Here is a 23714-nt window from a genome sequence, read left to right on the forward strand (position 1 = left end):
CCCCGGGGTGCCCCCCGGGGATGTCACGCGGGGGGGGGGGGGGGAGCCATGGAAGGGAGCACGAGGCAGCCGGCTGCGCATGTGTGCGCATGTGCAGTTCGACTGGGAGCCTCGATTGTTCCTGAAGATGGGCATGCCGGCGATCTCACGGTTGCGCTTGCTGCGCCGTTTCAGGTAGGTCCTACCTTTTTCTAGGTTTTTTTTCTATGCGCATTTTCAGCCTAAAGGGCTGGCATGGGAGGCTGCTGTTGAATAGCAGCAAACAGCTGTGCCTGGCTGACTCATGCAAATCAAGTGGTAGTAAGTTGCCTGGTGGTTGCTGACAGGCCTGGCCCCAATGAGCCCTCCCTCAAAGGCCAAAAGAGGTCTGCCCCACCCCCTGGCTTTTACTGATAGAAACTAAGGCTAGAAGGCTGGCAATCCCATGCAGTTACCTAGCAACAGCCACTGAGGGCATTTTCTTTTAAAGCTACAGGTGCTGCTTCTATGATTTGGGTGTGTTTTTTTTTAACTCCTAAGGTTTTTTGTTTTTTAAAGATTTCACATTCTTCTGCAAACCTGGGGCTTTTCTCATGTTTGCAGAAATATCTGTATTGTCTCTTCATGGCTCCAGTCTCTGGATTTAAGTATTCTCAGATCTGACCATGTTGATAATTAGATACACTGATTTAAGAGTGGTTAGAGGACCCAGCAATCCTACGGCAAAAAATTCAAAAACATATACTTTAAAACCCAAGAGTTTCACAAACATGCAAACATTCAGTGTAAGACTCGTCCATGTACTTTGGTTTACATCCTGCATACTGAAATTATAATTTTAAGTGGCATTATTCTTTCCTTGACATGCCAGCTGGATAGGAATAGCATTGCTCTAAGCCTAGAGCTGATGAAGCATGATGGACAGAACATAATATGTTTATTGGGTAATTGCAGTGCTACAAAATGCCACTGTAGTAAGGGCTTAAACTCAGCAAAGTCAGGAATCTAGCAAAGTAGCAGAACTTTGCTGGAATCTTATGCTTGTTCTAAGGTTAATCTTGCCTCTGCTAATGATGTAATATTATATCAACACAAATTTTGTAAGTTAAAACATGTTCCCCTATCCCCTTGCAGTCAATGGAGAGCACAAAATGACTGCCTCCTCCTCCAGCCTTAGGAGGAGGATAATAAGACTACAGCTAACTATGCTGTCAGTTCTACCAAATGAAAACTCAGCTAGGGACTTCATATTTCTGATAAGATGTTTTCAAGCTCCATGCCATACATTACCAGCACAGCGGGGGGGGGGATTCAAGAGGGACTGCTGGTGAGGAAAATTCTAGTGAAAGAAGGAGGAGAAGAGACTGGATTTATACTCCACCCTTCACTACCCAAAGGAGTCTCAGAGTGGCTTACAAACTCCTTTCCCTTCCCCTCCCCACAACAGACACCCTGTGAGGTAGGTGGGGCTGAGAGAACTCTGACAGAAACTGCTCTTTTTCAAGAACAGCTCTGACAGAACTACAGCTTGCCCAAGGTCATCCAGAATGTGCAAGTGGAGGAGTGGGGAATCAAACCCGGTTCTCCCAGATTTGAGTCCGCGCACTTAACCACTACACCAAACTGGCTCTCACTGGCATAAAAGCAAAGCACTGCGTATGAGTTATCAGGAGTAAAAGAAAAAGCAGTAATGACACATTGCTAATCCAACAGGAACATCAGATACATTGCTGCAAGTTGCAACTGAGTAAGGAAAGTCAGGGTACAGGTGAGCAGAGGATAAAGGAACCACCAGCAGTGGTGGGAGAGGGGTGGGAGACACCCATCAAAGTATCTCTTCTTCAGATTCCAGCCCAGCTCATATATCTGGCCTCCTTTCCTCCTAGTTGCAATATGGGGAAACACTGTCCTGGCAAACAGTCTTGCTTCAGCCAGCAAAAACTAGTAATTGTAACTTAGAATAAGTATGCACTATGCAAAAAGGGGTGGCCCTGTCGTCCATGAACTCCCAAATTGCAGATTAGCCACCATTAGCTCATACAGGTGAAAGCAGTAGTGGGCACAGACACCTTCATGGGCACAGACACCTTCATGGGTAAATGTTGCTAGCCAAACACCCATGAAATCTTTTTTTTCTTGAAAATCAAACCTAGGAACATGGAGCCAAATGAATGTGTAGACAGAGTTCCAGCTCCGAAGAAGAAGAGGAGGAAGAGGAGGAGATTGGATTTATACCCCGCCCTTCACTCAGAGTCTCAGAGCAAGTTTACAAACTCCTTTCTCTTCCCCTCCCCACAACAGTCACCCTGTGAGGTAGGTGGGGCTGAGAGAGCTCTTTCAAGAACTGCCCGTTCAAGGACAGCTCTTGTCAGAGCTATGGCTTGCCCAAGGTCATCCAGCAAGCTATCAAGCCACTTCTCTGAATGTCCTCCATGCCCCACTAGGAGTTGCCAGAGGTTGCCATTACTTCCAGGCATGGGCACACACATACTTGCACACACACAAAAATGCAAAAATACCAAAACAAAAAACTCCTGACAAATGAGCAAGCCTTGCAGTATCTTCTAAAGACATCCAACAAAGGGGCTCCTCTCACTTCTTCAGGCAGCCCATTCCACAGAGTAGGAGCCACTATGGAAAAGGTCCAGGTTTGGTCACCGCCAGGTGGGCCACCATGAGTTGGGAGAACAATCAACAGGTGGCATTCTGAAGGCCATAGCTGGCACATGGAAACATATGGAAGGAGATGGACCTTGAGATATGTGACATAACCAGCACCTTAAATTGAACTTAGAAATACAATGCAGCTGTTTCAAAATGGAGAATGCAAGTTTCTCCTGGCTTACCCCTAACAATAATTGGGCTGCCACATTCTGGACCAGGTACAGTTTCCAGTGTGTGATCAAGGGCAGCCCAACTAAGAGGTTACCAAAAGCATGGGTCAGCATCGTCAAAATGGCTGAGTCTAAGAAAGGGGAGAGCTGGTGAACCAGATGCTGTTAACGGAAGACTGTGCCAACCTGCTTTTCAAACAGCAAGGCTGAACACAAGTTCTTAACCTGCTCTGCAAACGCTAACTCCACTCCCTCCAGAAGAAGTGAATCCAACCCCTTTAGAAAATCAGCTTTCCCAACCAACACTGCCTCAGTGTTGTTTGGATTCAGCTTGTTCTACCTTAGCCACCTGACTATGGCCTCAAAGCAAGAGTTCAGAGCCAAGCTTTTGGAGGCTTGGATGATGAGTGTCATTTGCATATTTTGTCTTTTCTTCCCTGTGTGGCCTTGTTTGCTTGGGAAATCGATGGGTATTTGCACACTATTCATATTGGTGCTGCCACTAATTTCAGAATTTTTCCCTAAAAAACCTACAAAAAGTCCTGGAATATGTGGCTATAGCTGCCAATTGCTGGGCTACTTGCTACAATTAGTGATTTGTGCTGTGTTGTCTTTGTAGCAACTGGGTTGTATTTTGGTATTATTCCCATGTAGTACCTGGATGGCCCAGTGTTGGGTGTTACAAGTCAAAACACTTCAGTATTTACAGGGTTAATGATGTTTGTTATGATCAACAGGAAGTCACATGTTTGTTTGTAACCAATCTGTTTAGACAATAGAATGCCAGGGAACTTTGGAGCTAACTTGCTAGTCTGATTGGAAACCAATGTGTCAAGTATTTAGCATATTGGCTTCTCCTTCCTCTCTTTGTTCTGACTAAGGAAGAAGACGCCGGCCATTCCCGTTTTACCTTTTAGCTGTAAGGATGTAGCCATATTAGCTCTTTGTTATTTTATATCCTGTGTACCTTTTCCCCATGTTAGGTTTTGTATTTTAAAACACACCATGGACTCAGTCTCTTAATACTCTGCTGACTTACTTAAAAAGAATCCCAACACCAAGCCTAGCCACATCATGGAAGCTAAGCAGGGGAAGCCCTGGTCAGTATTTGGATGGGAGACCACCAAGGAAGTCCAAGGTCATTACATAGAGGCAGGCAATGGCAAATCACCTTCGAAAGTCTCTTGCCTTGAAAAATCCTACAGGGTCACCATATGTTAGCTGTGACTTAAGAGCACTTTCCACCATCACCAAGTAATGGTTTGTCATTAAAAAAAATGAGCCCTGGAAATTCCAGGGCTAATGCACTCCCCTCCTGCCTTCAGGTGCAACTCAGAAATTAATCATCTGCTCTTATGGCCAACACAAAATTGCCATTTTGTCTAAACAGCAAACTGTGGCTTGCTGTATTGCCACCATGCTTCAATCCTGACTTGGAATCTTGGTTTAGAGTCAAGAGTTTAAACCATAATTTGTCATTTTATCTGAATCACAAACCATGGATTTCCACAAAAGCAGAAGTTATTAGTTTCCAAACTGCATGTGAGGGATGAGGTACAGATCCAATTAGTCTCTTGCTCTGATATAAAAAAACAAAGCAAGAAAGCTGAGATGACTGACTTCTACATGCAAGTGGACAATAAGGAAGACACCCGTGAGCAAATACCTTGGTGTTGTCATGGGTTGCCTTGGTAGTCCAAAATAGCTCTCAAGGTCTTATAAGGCATGTTTGCAATATCTTGGGCATCAAAGACCTTTTGGGAAGCTGTACTGTGATGACTACACATGTATGGTCATTGCTGTTTTGGGGGAGAGGGTCCTGCCCCCGGCCTTCTTTGTTTACAAACTTCCAGATTTTTGTGAAAACATGGGGGTTCCTATGGGCTTTAAGGCTATACTATATATGATTCACAAATTATGTACATCCTCAGGCTAGGAAAAAATGCAAAGAAACCCAGAGGAAATACTTGTGCTGTCAGTGGCTATGGGTTGTAATATGGAACCTGATGACACACTACTGATTTCTGAAGAAAAAGATTTTTGTATAGTACAGAATCTGAGTTACAGAGACAATACACATGAAATCCTGCTAGCAAAACAGTATAATAATTTCTTATGTGACATGAATGATTTCATTTGGCAAGGAAGAACCATGTAGAATGTTGACAGTCAGAATCCCCTCCCTCAATTGGGCAGTTTTTACCTATTGAAAATTTTCTAAGTACATTAAATCAGGATTAGGAAGCACTTTTCCCTGGTGGTTATTGTCAAACAATTTCTTCTGGAGTGGCAGGTGATCCTTTCTGGGGGAGGGAGACTGTGTTGTGTACTTTCCGTAAAAAAAGGAATTAGATAAATGGTTTTGGAGCATGTCTAGTTTGCATCTGAATGAATGGTGCCTCTATAAGAATTTTTAATTAAAACATATTCCTAAAGCATTCTCCCACATGCTTTTTAGAGGAAAGAATTCCCTTGAATATTATGGGAAGTAGAGCCACTCAAGGAGAGACCGATTTCCTCTATTTCATTCACAGACCCTGCAAGTGGCATAGAAAAGAACAAACCCTCAGCACAGAGCAGACCTATGGCTCACTGGCAGACCATTTGAGTTGAGTACACTGCAGAGGGGCTCAGGTACAATCCAAAGCATCTCCAGTTGAAAGAATCGGGTAGTACCTGCTGTGAAAGTCCAGAGACCCTAGACATTTGCTACCGGCTTTAACAGACCATAGGTTTGTCTCAGTCTACCTATATCATGTGCTGATATTCTTAAACTCAGGTTCTGGTACACTAGATCATGCCATGAACGAGAGGATATCTTCCACAAATAATCTACTCTAAGGAAGCAACCTCAGCCTCTGCTCTTTAACTCACACAGCGCTACTAAATAGTTTTGGACTGGAATAAACATGTCGTGAGCTGTCCTTATGCACCAGCCATTTTTGTAGCTTGCAGCTCCGGCTTCCAGTACTTGGAAGCTTGTAAGATTCGACTCCACCCGCTGCTGCTGCTGGTAGCAACTTCTAGCATTGCCTCAACACTCCACGTGCACGGGAGCCCAACCGTGACGCTCCCGCTCACCGTAACTCGAACAGAAGGCGGCACAGGGGCGGGGAAGAGTCTAGACAGTACAGAACGCGAGCGGACGCCCACCATCCGGCGCACGCGCGCAGTTGCCACCGCCGGTCTACTCGGCGCTTGCTTTTCTTTTCTCCCTCGATTTCTCCCCCCCCCGTCACGAAGGCGCATGCGCCCTTCGGTCCGGTCCCTCGGTCTGTTTGAACAGGAAGGCGGACATATTTGTGTGACTCTGCCCTCCTCGATGAGTTGCTGAGGCAGCGGTGGCCGCCCTGGGGCCTCATTCTCTTCTCTTCGTTCGGTTTCCTCGCACTGGGGAGGAGCGGCCCTTTCTCTTCCGTGGCGGAACAGGGCAGGGTCGTCGAGTGGAGCCCAGCCCAGGCAGCTGTGTGCTTAAACCCCCCCAGATTTGAAGCCTGGTGAAGTGGACGATTCGCAGCTTCAGTCAGGAAAGGAGGGGGGGGGGAGGGAGGAAAGGACGGAGCCGAGCGGCGGAGAGCGCCCGCGAGGACCGGGGTAGAGAGGCGACGAGGGGGAAAGGGGCGCGCGGAGGAAGGAAGATGCTTCAGCCGTGGCGCGGCCGTTGGTGAAGCCGCGCGTGTCCGGAGGGCAAGGCGGCGGCTCCTTCCCCCTCGAGAAGCGGGGCCGGGGCGGCCTGTGCAGCAGCTGGCATCTTCCCGCTTAGCCCCGCTGCGGCTCGGGCAGGGAGCGAAGCAGTGCCCTTTCTCGGGCCTGGGTCTCTATGGAGGGAGCAGCCCGGTGACGCTCTGAGGTTTCCTGTTTTCATGGTAGGCCCCTCTCGCTCGGCTTTCCTTCCTTCGCTGCAAAGAAGCTGCTGCTGGGGAGGTGGCACCGGAGGAGGAGCGGCGGCGGCGGCGGCGGCAGGAGGAACCGCTACGCTGGCTGCCAGGGCGGCTGCCTGGATGGGAATATGCGGCTGCAGAGACATCGGGGCCCAAGCTGGAGAAAAGAAAAGACTGGCAAGGCTGTGACGGGAGCCTAGGAGTTAAGGGGCAGCTGGTGAAGACTGTTCCCTGGAGAGGGAATAGGGCCGCTGTTCCCACTTTCGGCTCTGATTCTCTGTTTTGTGTGATGATGTGCGGCGGGGGGAGCATGAGGGACAACTGCTCTGCATCCCCATCTCCGCTCTGATAAGGTGGGCTACACAAGCCGGCTCAGGGGGAGCCCCTGTTCGTTTTTGCTTTTCTGTCGAGTGAGGCGACCACCGTTCGGCACCATGTCGATAGGAGAAAGCTTTGAATCTCGATTTGAGAAAATCGGTATGATGTTAAGGGACCCCAAGTCTGAAGTGAACGCCGATTGCTTATTGGTGAGTTGCATGTGCTCCTGTTTAATACATAAATAGTACCTCAGGCTCTCCTGGGAGAAGAAACCTTCTTCAATGAATCTGTTAAAATGTCTTTTGGTGATACAGGGTTGTAAATGTGATTTCAGATATATTTTCCCTATCCTACTGTTTGCAATTCGTATGCATGGATGGCCTATTACTTTGCTTTTACTGTTTGAGAAGTTGAAGGTATAAAACAGTTAATGTTCTGCTGTTGTAACACAGAGAATCCCTAATGGATAGCACTTCTTTCAAGGGCATGTATGTTGGGTTTTTTTTTTAAGGAATGGTATTTCTCAGATAGACAGAAATTGTAGGTAGCTGATCTAAAACCTGTATCTTTTTATTAGAAAAAAGCAAAATATCAGAAATCAGTTCTGAGAAACTCAAAAGCTTATATTAACTATTTTGTAATATTTTGGTTATTGCTGAAAAAAGGATTAAAAAACTACCATTCTTATAAAATATGAGTGATTTACTATACTTAACATATTGTGTGTAGTGCAAAAGATAAGCTGTCTTAAAGGTTATGATACTGAAAGTAAAAAGCTGCTGTTTTTATTGTTGGGTTTAATGCTGTGGCACAAACCATAGTGTAACTGCTGGTACCAGAATCGTAGACATCACTTAATTCTGCTTAGCTTTCGGTTGATTTCTTTAGAGTATCTCTTAAGTGGTTTGAATTCTGAGCTGACGCAGATTGAACAATGAGTCTCTTCTTTGTTAGTAGGCAGTTCCTTATAAAACTTACATTGTGAGTTCTCGGAAGATGAAGACTGCTACTAAGGCCCTTTGGCAGAACCTTGTCATGTCAGCACTCTAGCTATAAAGTTGTAGCTGTAACTATAAAGTTTTAGCTTGTTCTAGTTTTCCATCATTCATACAACTTTAATAGTAAGTTTTGTTCCTCAGAACTTAACTGCTCAGTGATTGACTTCTGTAGTTGTTCATTTGATAAAGAAAATACATGTTTCATCTCTATTGTGGTCCTTCCCAGTTTGCCCAGTAGTCTCAAGTAAGTGGGTTGTTTGGATGCTAGCGGTGAGTCTTTTGAGGTATAACTGAATAAAGGGGTTTGGCCCTTAACATGAGTAAAGGCATTACTCTCCAGGTGAATCCTTTTGAGTAAAATGGTAACCTGGCCTTATTATAAAACTCAGATTAAAAGATTTTGATGACAGGCAGTTACAAACATTGCCCTGTTTGGTGTAAGAAATTTCACTATATTATAAAAAATGTAGCTTTTTGAATTTAAACAGTTTTTTCCTATTGGATCTGTACATGTGAACTTCTCAGCCTATGATAGCTATGATTCCATCTTGGTTTAGCTGTGCTGCCACAGGCCTGAAGTACTAATGCAAAAGCAAATGTGATGAGCTGAACTCAGATCTAGTTTTGGCACTTAATGAAATAGGGCCATGTGATTAGGTCCTTAGATGTTGTTCATTCTTGTTTTGCTCTCATCGTAAAATAAGTTACAGCTGCAGAATATGCAAGTGTAGGGATCTGGAGGCTATTGTGGCAAAATAAATACCATCAAAATATATTAAGGCTTTTTTCAAAGACATATAATAATAGAGACTATTGAAGACTATTGACAGCACACATTACAGAGCCAGTTTGGACCCTTACAAAATTTTGTTAATCAATTTTATAAGCAATTAAAATTTTCATTGCTGGTTGACAGTGAATTATTTTTAGGTCCATATGGTTGTAACAGTACACAATTGAGGAGGAAGTAGTAAGATCTGTAAGCATATTTTTTTTTATTAAGGGTATTTGGTAGGCCAGACATTTGATTTACATCCATCCATCATAGTGGTATTATCTTCTCCTTTTTAAAATAAAATTAGGGTTCTGTTTTATTGTTGAAAAAGAAATTTATAAAGCTGATTCATAACACTGGCAGCTTTGAAGAAGTCATATAGTGGAGCGCTGTTGCTAAGCAACAGTCCCATGTATCTTCAGATGCTTCTTCTTTAGAATGGGGCAAACATTCTCTCTCTGCTCATACGGCTATCACCTTAAGCAGAAATTAACAAAAAATTAAAAATACCTTACTCAGTATTATTTCTCTTATTTGATTATTGCACCTATTAATTTTGCCACTGAGAGGGTGACATGATCATTTGTATCCAACAGTAGCCATGACACCTGGGCTTGCACATTTAGCAATTTCATATCTTTAAGAAAAGGGATGACTAAATTAGCCCTCAACTTGTTGAATATAAGGCAGTCCATAATCATATGTTCGATGGTTTTGATTTTATCATATGAGCATCTGCATGTTCTGTTAGAGTATTATACTCTGTTATATCTGCCCTCCAAAACCGCTGAGGGATGGGGCAAACTTAAATGTAGCCAGTCCATGTGGAGGGACATAACAAATAGGTCTACTATATGCATCTGTCTAAACAAGAGTGTTAGCATACCAGCCCCAGCATGGTACTATTATGCAAATATTTAAGAACGTTTATTTAGTTTCAGAGGATAGCCATGCTGGTCTGCAGTTAGAAGAACTAGACTTAGATCCAGTAGTACCTTAAGAGATCAGCAAGATTTTCAGGGTATAAGCTTTTGAGAGTCCAAGATCCCTGAAAGGCTTATCCCCTGAAAATCTTTCTGTTCTCTAAGGTGCTACTGGATGCAAATCTATCTCAGTTATTTATACCCCAATTTTATCCCCAATGGGGAAACAAAGTAACTTACAATAATGTTCTCCCTGCTTCCATTTTTATCCTCACAACCCACCTGGTGAGGTTTTTTAGGCTGAGAGAGTGTGACCAGCCCAAGGATATACAGTGAGCTTCCATGGTGGAGTGGACATTCAAGACTCCAAGATTTTACACCAGTACGCTAACCACTATGCCACACTGGCTCTCAAACAAGAGTAGGTTTCTGCATCAGGTCTATTGTCTTATCAAGTCTAGAATCCTGTTTCGCACAGTGGCCAATCATGTGTCTCCAGAAGCCTTGTCAGTAGAACATGGATGCCAAGGCTTTCTCTGCTGTTGTACTGAAGCACTGGTGTTCCATTTAATATGTTCATGAATTTTTAAAACCATCAAAGTTAGAGTGGCTATCACTATGTCCCATGGCAGCAGGTTTCTCAAATTAGCTGATGTGTTTCTAATTATTTGGCCCCCCGGCTGTGTTTTCTCTAATCAGAAAAGCCATAAACTTCTTAACTTTTTCTCTAGATATGTAAAACCTCTCGATATTTTGAAGTCATGGGGAAGAAATGTTTTTTCCCCAAGATTTTGGGAGACTGAATTTTTGGACAATATTAAAATATATGCAGTTTGCAGTTTGATATGATATACTTTCATTTTTGTCAGACAATGGGAAGAGAATTACATCCTATGCTTTCCAACCAGTATTTTGAGAAAGATAAAAATGCAGATATTTCCATCTTGGTGTTATCATACAACCATCTAAATCTACAATACAACTACTTTGACACATACACAATCTATGTTTAATAGGGACCTGGTGATACCTGCTCTACAAATATGCTGTAGGCATCTGTTGGAGTCTCAGTTGCTTTCCTAATACTTGGAAAGGTTCTGTAAATAACAAGAAATATAATGATCTTGGAAAGGTTCTGTAAATAACAAGAAATATAACGATCTTATACAATAATTGCATAGCAATAAGAAGACTGGTTATTATTTACTTCTTTATCCAGGCTTACATGAAACTTATAGCTCTTATGAAGCTTCTGTTAAAGCCCATAAGTAATTACCTGTTTTGGGGATATCAACTAGTGCTGCTTTTTATCAAGTCAGGTCTGGGTCCAGTCCTTCAATCTCAGTTGCTTATACCAGTGTTTCCTTGGTAACCTAGAATCCACCATATCTGCTAATCTGCACCAATACTGAATCATTCTTCTTTTTTTTTTTTTGCAGTCAAGTCGCAGCTTGGTGACCCCCTAGGGTTTTCAAGGCAAGAGACATTCAGAGGTAGTTTACAATTGCTTGCCTTTGCATAACAACCGTAGTATTCCTTGGTGGTCTCCCATCCAAGTACTGACCAGAGCCAACCCTACTTATCTTCCAAAAACTAACAAGATCGGGCAAGCCTGGGCTATAGATAAAACAGAGGAGATACCTGTCTCTTCTTTCAAGATACCTGCTGGAGATGCAGGTGAAAGTTTTTAAAAGAAGTTATTTTGCATAATAGGTCAATATTACCCATTCTCCAAATATCAAATCTATAATCCATTTTAGCAACTGATTTCTTCACATACATTTTTTTGGGTTGGTTCTGCTAACTGACCACCTATTCAATAGAAATCTCAGGATCCAAGCAAGTTCTCCAGCTAAATTGTTAAAATGTATCCCTAGATATTTAAAAGATTTAGGCTGTTCTATGAGATGTCCATTTATATTTCTTAGATCTGTTTCCAAAAACCACTACCTTTCACCTGTTTCACCTTACTCCTGGTCTTCTGTGTGGTTGATCTCCAAGTTTTGGAATCAGCTTCGAATTGAGTGCTTTTTTCTGTACTATTTCCTGCTTTGACTTAGTTGTTTTTGTCTTCACGCTGGGTCACAATCCAGTTTTAACACTTGAGGGCAACAGATGTCAGCGATGTCATTGCTGCCATTAGATCGCTTCCCCCCTCTTTTTTAAATTGCACAGGCACACTAGCTATACTGTGCTCTAGCTCTAAATTGAGATGGATCACCCAACACATCGCTTGTTTAGAAAAAAGAAACAGCTACAACATTGTTACTGATCATGTGTTATCCTTTGCTATTTTGAAAAACGTGCTGATGAAAGTCCATTGCAATAAACACAAATAATAGTGTGATATGTACCACAGAATAACGTGAAAAAAAAATTCCTCACTGCTGGTTACAAAAATTACACATCACCCCGGGCGAAGGGAACAGTACAAGTAGCCCAGAGTGAATGGGATTACTAGAACCAAATGCAGGAAAAGGCGGTGTGTGTGTGGGGGGGCGGCGGACGGAGAGGTGAGGGAGTGAAGGGGAAGGGTGATGGAAAAGGTATAAGGGGGCGTGGATACAGAGGAGGGTGTTCAAAGGGAGCAAAAAATAAAGATTAAAGTTTTTTGCATATGGAATCAAGCTGACTTGCAATTGGCTTGAAAATAAAATCGCCCTTTAAATGCTCTGGAAACAAAGAAAAACAACAACAAAACGGTGACATTGACCCAACATGGAGAAAACGAGTTGCAGAATGAAAAATTAGAAACACTGTGAAACAATTATATATCCAGGGTGAAGTACATATGCAGAATAGCACTTTGTTTTACAGTAATTAATATGAAGTTGCAATTGGCTTGAAAATAAAATCGCCCTTTAAATGCTCTGGAAACAAAGAAAAACAACAAAACTGTGACATTGACCCAACATGGAGAAAACGAGTTGCAGAATGAAAAATTAGAAACACTGTGAAACAATTATATATCCAGGGTGAAGTACATATGCAGAATAGCACTTTGTTTTACAGTAATTAATATGAAGTTGCTCCCTCTTACAGAAAGCTCCAGACTTAGCTAGTATCCTTCTGTTTGGTTTATTGATAATAAAGCCATGTCATCAGCATACAGGAGGACTGAAATTTTATCTGACCCCAATGTAGGAAGGAGAAATATAGAGGCCATCTCATGCACAACATTGTTCATATAGAAATTAGATAAAAAGGAAACTAAAATGCAGCCGTAAGACCTCACAGAATATTAATATTTTCTGTGAGATAACTGTTTACATCTACGCAGACTTGCATAACATTGTTTAAGTGCAGAGTATAAGTTAATCAAATTAGTTGTTTATCAATATTTGTTTCAGCTAACTTTTCCCACAGATGATCTTTATTCATTGAGTCAAAGACATAAGATAAATCAGTGCATTCTTGGAGGTTCTATGAATAGTCTTAATGATTAATTGATGCAATATAAAACACTGATGGTGCTTCAGTGAAAACTTGCTTGTTCCTCATTAATAATTTTATTAGTTTTCTCCCAAGCCTCCAATTTATGCAGTAAGTGAAGTGAATGTAACTAATAGACCACATTTAGCAAGCTCATGAGTCTATAATTTTGAGTATTATGTGTATTGCTTTTTTTGTAGATTGTTATGTTAAAGAACATTAATACTTTTGCAAGGATTTGCACCCACCATTCAGGACTTTGTTTAAATATTTCCTTACTTGGTAACATATTCTCACCTATTATCTTTTTCTATCTTGACTATTGCCTCGCTTTGTGTCACTGACTGCCAAACTGGCATATATTATCCAAGGACAAATGACAGGAGGGAATTGATTGATCATATATCTTCCAAAGATCCTATTGAAATAGGATTGCCATTCAATAGGAGGAATAAGAATCTCTCTTCCCTCGGAGTAACAAGTTCCAAAATCTTTCCATCTTTTCTTGTAGAGAGCTGCTTGCTTCCATGTAATTAGCTTTTCATATAGCTTCTCTGGGTTAATAAAGATAAACCAGCTTCCTCGTATCTATTATTTCTAGCTTCCCTATTTTGCCTGGATAAGATCTCCCCCCTTACATTTTTTTTTGTTATATCGAGTCTCTGGCTGGAGATACATTTAGTAGGTACAAGTGATCTCAAGCACTACCTACTGACAAATTTCTACTGCATTATTTTAGTTTTTAATCACTTGGTTTCTAAGATTTAACATTTCTTCATCTAGAAGCATTTGTCCAATTTCCAAGGCCAACTTTATGGACCATTTAAGGCATTTCTTACCCAAATAGGATACATCTCAGTCTGTGATCACACAGTAATAGTGAATGATGCCTGGGAACATAAGCAGTCAATTTAACTGGGAGATGATTGCTTTCTGCTCTGTGTGTTGAGAACTGAGCAACTTTGGACTGTAGAACTGGAGACACAAATATGAAATTCATGCAGCTGGCTCCCCCATCTGACACAAAGGGAAAATGGCCCTTTGATATGTCTTTACAGCTCCCATTTAATATAAATAATTGAAATTTAAACATCAAATTGAATAAATGAATAATCTTGAACTGGATTATTAACTTTGTTATGTTGGGTAGACCATTCCTGTGGGAAAACTTTGTCTAAATTCCATCCTTGCATGTTGCTAATTGTTGCATGGTCTATCCCTGTGCAAGCATTTAAATCCCCACAGAGAATTATTTCTGTATCAGGATAGCCAGCTTAAATATTATGTAAAAGTCATCTAATTTCATCCAGACATCCCCATATAATAGAGAGCATGAAATATTTAAGCAAATAATTCTACCAAAAAAGGATAACCACTTGGTTATTACATATGAGTCAACTCAGTATAGTAATTTCAGTTTCAAGCTCAACAGAGACTAACAAAGCAAGCTCCCACTACCATTAAATATAAGGAATCTCTGCATACCTACAAATGTTGTTCTTCTTAGAGATTTTTCTACAACAAGACCCCTGGAGATGAGTGCTCTTCCTGTCCCTCCTACAAATCCAAATCTACTCCACAGACTTTTTATTCATTTGCTCCTAAAAGCTCTTAGCTAAACTTTCCTTAGAAACATCTTGCTCAGTAACTTTCTATTTGCTGTATATTAAGGTAGCCTTTCTCATTTGCCATTATAGTGGCTAGAAAGACATTGGAGTTGGGGCTTTCTTTCAGTTCCAAGTTATATATAATCCATGAGGGTCTGTCTTTTGATCAAACCTTGCTTTACTCTAGAATTGATTTCTCAGTGTTCATTCTCAAGTCTTGTCCTTATTCTGTTCTCATCCAGAAATTTTGAAGCAACAAATTTTTCTCCCCTGGGAAAAATTGAAATGTTTGTAATACTTTCCTGTCAACTGATTAAAAAGTTGAGGAAGTCCTTTGACTTTTTCATTATGTACACTTGGAAAGAGTAAAATGCTTTGTATGACAAGATGTTTCCCACTGAAAAGGGAAAATATTTGATAGAAGACTTTTTTTCAGTACTCCCCAAAATGTTCAAAATGTTTTCATTGAAAAAACTGTTGTCAGATTTTTTAAATGCTGTACTCTTTGTGAAAACCTTGCCTTCTAATAATTCCAAAGGAGGAAATATTTCATAGGAATTTTTCCCCCAGTGCTCCCACAAATGTTCTGATTTCTCCATTACAAAAGTTGGGGGAAGGTCCTCGAGATAAAAATGAACTTTAAAAAAATGAATGTTTCTTTTCCCCCCTGTGGACCTTCATATCTCTAAAGCCACAAGATCTATTGGAAAAAATACAGCCTAACCTACCTCACAGAGTTGTTGTGAAGGTAAAATGGAGGAGGTTTATGTATGTTACCCTGCACTCCCTGGGGGAGGGGCAGGACAAAAGTGTTGTAGGTAAATAGAGTGTGAGAACAGTTTCCTATCCTGGACTGATGCCTTTAGAACAGCACTACATCATAGCTCCATATCTGAGGATAGTTATAGGCACGTACCATATAGGTTAAGGCAGGGGTGTCAAACATATGGCTTGCAGGCTGTCCCCTGCAGGGCTCCTATCCGGCCCGAGAACAACTGACTCTGTGCTGCTTCCTGCTTCTGTTTCTTACATAGCAGCTCTGTGACGTCCTGCTTATTGGGGAGACCGTTTCTCCTTTAAAACACACACTGTGTACATGAACTTGGTAGATTTCTGCTGCCACCAGGAATTAAAAATTCCAAATCTCTCTCTTTTGGTAGAATGACCCAGTGTCTGGGCGCTTCAGAGGACTATGTGGCCCTGAGGAAGGACTGTTCTGATTGCTGGGATAAGTTTAAGCAAATATTGATTTATTCATAAAAGAACAAAATAGGTTTCTGGGTATTTTTGAACAGATGTTTTGAACAGATGTTGAAGAAAGATACTATAACTGCAAAGCTTGGTGTCACACAGTCTCTCATACACCAAAACTCCACTCTGACAAAACTCCACTCTCATATATACAGCCACACAGGCTGAACTCTCTTGCTCATATAGCCACACAGGCTGAACTTTCTCTCTCATAGCCACACAGGGTAAACTGAACTCCAACTGCTTCCTCTGTCACACAGACTCACACCAAAACTCTCCACACTCCTCTCTTCAAGAACACAGAATCACCTCAGAGACACCCCTCCTCCCACATTCTCAGTCATCAGCCAATCACATCACACTCATCTCCCTCTATCACTCCTTACATTACTGCAATCAAACTAAACATTTAAAGAAACACACACACCAAAACATGAAATCATTACAAGCTCCTTTTGGCCAGTCTCTCCTATTTCCTGCTTCAGAGGAGAGAAGTCTTCAATTGGCTGAGGGCCCCTCCTCTGGGGAGGGAGGGGGAGGAAAAAAACCAGAGAGAAGGGGGGGAAATGGCATCTCATGGCACTTTTCAGAAGACCAGCAACATTTTATTCCAGGTATAAGCTTTTGTTTGCAAGCAAAGTTTTTCTTCAGAGAGAGGGAGTGAAAGAGCCAGAGGGAGCATGCTAGGAAAAGAGAGAGTGTGTCCTGTGTTTAAGACCAATTGTTTTTTTTTCCAGGTATAAGCATTTGTGCAAGCATACTACTTCGGGGGGGGGGGAGCACCAGAGAGAGCACACCAAAGGGGGGGGGGATTCCCATGGCACTTGGAGAGATCCCCCTTTCCACAGGATGGGGGGGGAGAAACCTATAACAGCACAGCTTGCATTCCTTATTACTGAAAGGGAGCAAGAGTCCAGCAGCATCTTAATGACTAACAAAATTCATGGCAGGGCATAAGCTTTCATGAATCACTGCTCACTTCTTCAGATACAGCTTGAATGTGAGTCCATCTCTCCTTATATCTTGCAGAATGAAGTGATTTCAGACGCCAAATGACAATTGCAGGCATTGGTAATGAGAGCAGAAACCTAAGTCTCAATTCAGTCCAGTAGTTTGCATTTTCTTGAGCTTTGTGATCAGTTACAATTCAGCAGTCTCTCTTTCTAATCTCCCTTTGGAATTCCTTTGTAAGCGAACTGCTACTCTTAGGTCAGCAACTGAATACCCTGGAGGGTTAAAATGTTCCTCCACTGGTTTTTGAATGCTGTGGTTTCTAAAGAGTAAGAGCCCAGTAGCACCTTTAAAGACTAACAAAACTGTGGTAGAGTATGTGTTTTTGTGAGTCATTGCTCACTTCGTCGGACTTATTTCCATTTATTCTTTGCATCCTCCTGGACTGAATCCTCCTGTACCAAATTGAAACCTAGGTTTCCTGTCTCATTACCAATGCTGATATCTCCACCCGTCTGCATATCACACCTAATCCAATCACATCTGCTATTGCCATCTAGCATCTGAAATCATATTGATAAAGTTTATATATCTGGTACTTTGTGTTATATTTTATGGCACACATGGCCGGGCCCGACAAACTGACTATGTCAGATTCGGCCTTCGTAACAAATGATTTTGACACCTTGGGTTAAGACATGCTTTATAGAAGCTTATAAGATCTCTAGGTCTCTTCTGAGGGAAGAGTCCCAAAGATCTTTCAGACTTCCATAATGATTCCTGCATGCTGTCAAAGGAGTATGTGTGTGTGTGGTGACTTCTGAGGTATTGTGTACCAGGAATCAGTGTGCTAGCTAGCCATGCCATCTTTGATGTTGTGAGGCCTTCATTGGATAGAAACCATTGTTTCTGCTAAGTGTGCATTTTTACATAGCTTGTCCTAGAGTAACTTGTTCAGTCTGAAACCATTATGGAACCTGAATTGATTCATTTATTGTTTTCAGTGCAGTTTCTCCCATCGTTTTCGGGTTGTGCTGCTTCAGTATAACTGATCTTGTATAGTGACACCTGGCACATTCTGGAGAAAGGCCAACTGGTTGGTTACCTGCAGGTTGTCCTCATGTCCATAAATGCTGCTGCAGCACTTGCTGCTCCAGTATCTACAACAATGTTAAGGAAGAAAATGTCCATCTGTGTGGACCAAGAGTGAGGTATCAGGTTTTATCTGATACTGTTTGCCTTTAATTTGGAAAGTGTAGGTGTCAGGATCCACATTCACCTCCCTGGGTCTTCTGCTGTCTGCCATGCTGGAGGGGGGGGGATGACTGCTGAGGCCTCAGAAAGTAGCCTGTGGGGTTAAATCACCACCACTGACAGCTACCACTGGAGTTGAGGCGGCCGTTGTTCCTTCTCTCTCTGGTCCTCTCCTCCCTGGCCTCAGCGTCTTGTGTCCTTTTATCCCCTCTGGTGTCCCAGGTCTTTCTCTTCATTTCCTCTGAGTGGTTCCTTCCTCTGTCACTCTATCCCTCCCTGCTTCCCCTTGGTTTGCAATGGGGCTCTTCTTAGCAAGCAAGTCCTGCCTCCCTTGTTCCCAGGCATCTCCCTCCTGCTGCGGTTGGGTGGGGTTGAGGGAACGCTGTATGGGGAGGTGTTCAGGCAGCTGGGCCCATCCCTGGCTGTGGTTTGTGAAGTGTGGAGCCTCTGGCTCATTCCTCTCCATTCCTCTGCCCTGGTGATCCCCTTATGGCCGGGGTTGGGCCTGGCCCACTTCTCTCCTGCCCTTCCCTTAGCAGCTGGTTCCATCCACCGCCTTGCCCGGCAGTTGGCCCCAGGCCACTTTCCAGGCTGCACTCAATGGGGCCCCAGAAGGCGAGCCACTGAGAAGCTCGCTGTCCTTGTCTGCCTGCCATCCGAACCGTCGTGGCCTGAACCCACAGGCGTCACCATTGCCTGGGGGCCTCTCAGGTTGGTGCCGGACCACTCCCCCTTGGCTCTTTGGTCTCTTCTACTGCTGGAGCCTCCTGCTTGCTGTGCCTCCAGGACAGGAGTAATTCCGGACCTGGACAGTAGGTATTCCTTGTTCTGGATCTATGTGTCTAGAGAAAAAACACGGGCTGAAGATCCTATAGAAGGAGGAGACTCTTTCCAGTGGTCACTTCAGTCAATGTGTGTCTTAGTTTTTAGAGTTGTTTGTATTCAGGAACTAATTGTTAACAAAAGGTGTTGAATGTTCTGAAAGAAATGTGAAGGCTGTAAGGAGGAGTGTTGTTCTTTGAAGTAATAAGAAGTGCCATGTTCCTATATGTGGTGTCTACTCAGTTTGTGTAACAAGACTCCTACAGACTTGAGAAGACTATAGCCCATGCAGTGGAATAGCACTGAACAGAATTTCAGGAGGACAGCTTAAAAGTGGCAGTATGGTGAATGTTCAGATGCATACTCAATTGATCACTGGAGTCATTCTCCCCCCCCTTCAAATTTTCAAATACCCTTCGATCCAAGGGAAGAACACCCCAAAGCTCCTTTTCTAAGTAAGAATCTTACATATTGTTACCAGAATCCTAAACAAATAAACTTAACTTTAGATAATATGAAAGTAGTGTGGTTTGTTCACAGTAGGAAGAGGCTTGTAAGCAAAGCACCAAGTAACAGTATAAATATAGTATATCTCAGACTTTTCTCATATTTTAATATTGCTAATATGTGTAATACATTTCTACCTAGGATATAACTTTAAGCGTTATTGAGGGTTTATTAATATTTATGTGTTTACTTTATGCCTGTCTTTCTTGCTGAGACTCAAGCCAGGTTACAGAATATTAAAAACTGAATGATTACCTGATTACAAAATTAGAAAACAGTGCAAAAAACAGATGGTGTAAGGCAAGGTATACTGTAAACCAGTGATCCCCAGTCTTTTTGAGCTTGTGGGCACCTTTGGAATTTTTAGAAGGAGTAATAAGCATCACCACAAAATGGCTGCCACAGGAAGCAGAAACAAACCTAAAATGGCTGCTACAGGATGCAGAGCCAAATGCAGTACTTCCCTTGTCGATTGTCAGGCAAATTGCATGACAGTCTCACTGAACTGGAACATAGGAAACTGGCCCTATTCAGACTCCTGCCATGGGTCTGTCAAGATTAGTATTATCTTTACTTTGGATGGAAGCAGGTCCAAATACTGGAAGGACAGCAACTCTGGAGAAGGAGGGGATGGACTTCTGCTCCTGGTTGCTTATCTTCCCTCATGGAACAGCTCAGCTCCCTGAACTCTAAGATTAGAGCAAAGCTCTGGCTCTGCTATGCAAAAGAAGTTCATGGCAACAGTTGATCAGAAGAAGAAGAGTTGGTTTTGATACCCCACTCTTCACTATCCAAAGGAGTCTGGGAGCGGCTTACAATCGCCTTCCCTTCCTCTCCCCACAACAGACAGCCTGTGAGGTAGGTGGCTCTGAGAGAACTGTGATTGACCCAAGGTCACCCAGCTGGCTGCATGTGGAGGAGTGGGAAATCAAACCCTGTTCTTCAGATTAGAGTCCGCCGTTCCATTCTGTTCACCTCCTGATCCTCCACCAGCTGTGGCTGCTATTGCAGCTGTAGAAACCCTTTTCATTTGAATGAGGGCAGCCAGTAATAAGTCCTGCTTACCATGGCCCACCTACCTTCTGAAAAGCCTGCTAGACACTAGGAGAAGTCGTGGTAGGCACTAGGAGAAACCATGGCAGGTGCCATGATAGCTATGTGCCATGTTCAGAAACTGTGTTCTACAGAGTCGCCATCATCCTATGTTATTACTGTTTTAATCTTTCTTATATCAGAATTGTACTGTTTTACTGGCTCTTGCTGTAATAAATTAGATCAATCGAGAGTCACCATCTAGGCCAGTCTTTCCCAAACGTTTTGGGGTCATCGCCCACTTGGTTTCATAAACTCATCCCCAGTGCCCTCTGCTGTATAAAAAGTATTATTCAGACTAGTGGTTTGCATGACCTACTTAGGAAGGTAAAAACAATAAAATTCTAAACAGTAACAATTAATTGCACATTTATTCAAACTCCTAATTTATTCAACAAAATTGATGCACTTGATTCAGTGATAACAGCTTTTCAAAGTAGGATGGTGATTTATCAAGAATCTTAGATACCTTATTTATTTATTTAATCTCCTGCCCTCCCCACAAGTTGTTCAATATGGGCTTGATGGATGCAATAACAGTTTCCCAGTGTCTAGTTTAAAGTCACTTAGTGGGAGTCTTAAATTACCACATTTAAATCACCATGTTAATAATGTTAGACAGAAGCTGGATTTCTTTCCTTGGAGAGAAGTTGGATGACCACACTAAAAACATGTTCTACCAAGTATGATGTTGGGAATTCAACAGGGAGCTTTTTAATCACTATCCATAGTGCAGGAGACTGATCAGAAATTTCCTTCTGTAACCAAAACTCTTGGAACAATTTCTTAAACTTTGGCTTCAGCTCAATGTCATTTTGTAGCTCATTGAGTTCTTATGCTACCCCAACTTCCTCAGTATCTGGAAATGGATTTATCACCCAATCTAGAATCTCCATCGAAAGAAAATCCTCAGATCACTCAGACATCTCTTCATACTGCATATCCAAATGGTCACAAAAAACTTGCAGATCATCATCTTGTATACTGCTTTTCTCTTCAGACAAGCTCAACAATTGGTATAGCTTGTGATGGCCTATATTGCATTTGAACAGAGTTAACTTTGAAATACATGTAGAGATGAAAGATTTGGCCTTAATAAAATTGACCTGATTTCCTTGCAACTGCAAATTCATTTCATTGAACTGTGCAAATGTTTTAATTTATTGCCAACCTTTAGTACTTTTTTCTTTCATTGTATTACTGCAGTTCTGAATAAAGACAGTGTGTTATGTTTTCTTTATAAAGGCTGCCTAAAGATGATTATTTTTACTGAAAGTATACACAAATTTTCCCCGTATATGTATTTATAATTTTTCCTCTTACTACCAGAGTTTTTATTTATACCCTTTTCCTCAACTACCCACATTTTCCTTTAAAAACCCTGTTTTTTCCTTTTTTGAAAACAGTTATTAAAATATTCTAAATCTTTCTATAACTTAGAAATATTAATATTGGGTGAGTTGCAATAGAAATGCTTACATAACTAAAAAGTACGCTTCATAATCAACAGGTTCAGTAACCGAGAACACAGGAAAATAAATACCACACTCAATATTATCATGTTAAGGACTTAGCAGCAAAAAACCCTGAAAAATGACAGAGACAGAAGCACACATAGAATCCTAGAATTGTAGAGTTGGAAGACACCTCCGGGTTCATCTAGTCCAACCCCCTGCACAATGTAGGAAATTAACAAATACCTCCCCTCACACCCTCACTGACTGTTATTCCATGCCCAGAAGATGACAAAAAACCTCCAGGATCTCCAGCCATACTGGCCTGGAGAAAAATTGCTTCCTGACCCCAATGGTAATGACAGTTTCTCAAAATATGGTATACTGGTCTGGCTAGAGCTCTGCTAGTAAAACTTCTGGTACCTTCCACCAGATTTTAGTAGAGGCAGAAACTTGGCCTGCCATTTGCTAGTGTGGTGCCATAGCCTGGTCAGTCATAAATAAATGAACAACACTGTTGAAAGGACCTACCTCTTGTACACCCCTGCTGCCTCCTTGCCTCTTAGTGCTAGGTAATCCTATCACCCTCCAGGGGGCACTACTGCCCACTTTAGGAACTATTAATCTAGCTTTTCAAAATTCCCAGGACCATTTGGAAACGAATAGGATCCATCATGCTCTGGGGTATGACTATCCTAATCAGTCCTCTGCCCTTGCAGAAGTAGGTAGGCATTGTATCCTGTGCCTTCAGCAGATAACAGTGTAACCATGGCACAGGGTGTAATATCAAGCTCCCCCCCCCAAAAAACCGGTCCCCTTTCAGTTCAGAAAAGAAGATTCAGCATATGTCCCTTAATGGGGAGGGCCCAGCACAATCTGGGACCAGGTTCATGATTGCCATGTTGACCAGAAGCCCTTAACAGTAACATTCAAGGAGACCCTTGAAGTGAATACTGATTTCCCCAGCACTATAAAATATGGGGTATGCACCACCACATTTGAGACTAGCTCTGGTAAGATAAATGGATGGTATGGCAGCAATAGATTAGTCAACTAGAACACAGCGTTTGTAGTCAAAGAAAGTACAATATTTGGGCAAATGGTCCCATGTAGTCACAATATACAACTATTTAACTTTATAACATTGTAACCAGCGAAATTGTCCACAGTGTATTATCGAACGTGTTGTTGTGGGCATAATTTGTGTCATTTAAGCAAACATCCTTGAAAATATACTGTATGTGTCTACCGTTTATACAAGAATTAGCATTGTCTACTGTTAGAAATGGTTTTACATCAAAATCATAATACAACATATAGAGTAAAATTTTATGTTGGGTCCCGGACCGAAGTGCTCGCGGGGGAACATATGAGGAAAGGTGGTCCCTTAGGTAAGCTGGACCCAGACCAGCTTAGTAGTAGTCACAATATACAACTATTTAACTTTATAACATTGTAACCAGCGAAATTGTCCACAGTGTATTATCGAACGTGTTGTGGGCATAATTTGTGTCATTTAAGCAAACATCCTTGAAAATATACCATATGTGTCTACCGTTTATACAAGAATTTGCATTGTCTACTGTTAGAAATGGTTTTACATCAAAATCATAATAGAACATATAGAGTAAAATTT

The 23714-nt window shown here is 42.0% G+C and overlaps 1 protein-coding gene across 1 annotated transcript in view; it reads left to right on the forward strand.

The window, feature by feature from the left end:
* Positions 1 to 6089: 6089 nt before the first annotated feature.
* Positions 6090 to 23714, forward strand: part of ROCK1 (Rho associated coiled-coil containing protein kinase 1) — a 174688-nt gene continuing 157063 nt past the window's right edge. Inside the window, exon 1 of the mRNA XM_015423306.1 lies at positions 6090 to 7221. Coding sequence (XP_015278792.1) covers positions 7129 to 7221 — 93 coding nt within the window. The 5' untranslated portion in view covers positions 6090 to 7128. The remainder of the gene's footprint in view (positions 7222 to 23714) is intronic.

Source organism: Gekko japonicus, unplaced genomic scaffold (assembly GCF_001447785.1).
Source record: "Gekko japonicus isolate JY-2015 unplaced genomic scaffold, Gekko_japonicus_V1.1 scaffold1146, whole genome shotgun sequence".
Classification (NCBI taxonomy): Eukaryota; Metazoa; Chordata; class Lepidosauria; order Squamata; family Gekkonidae; genus Gekko; species Gekko japonicus.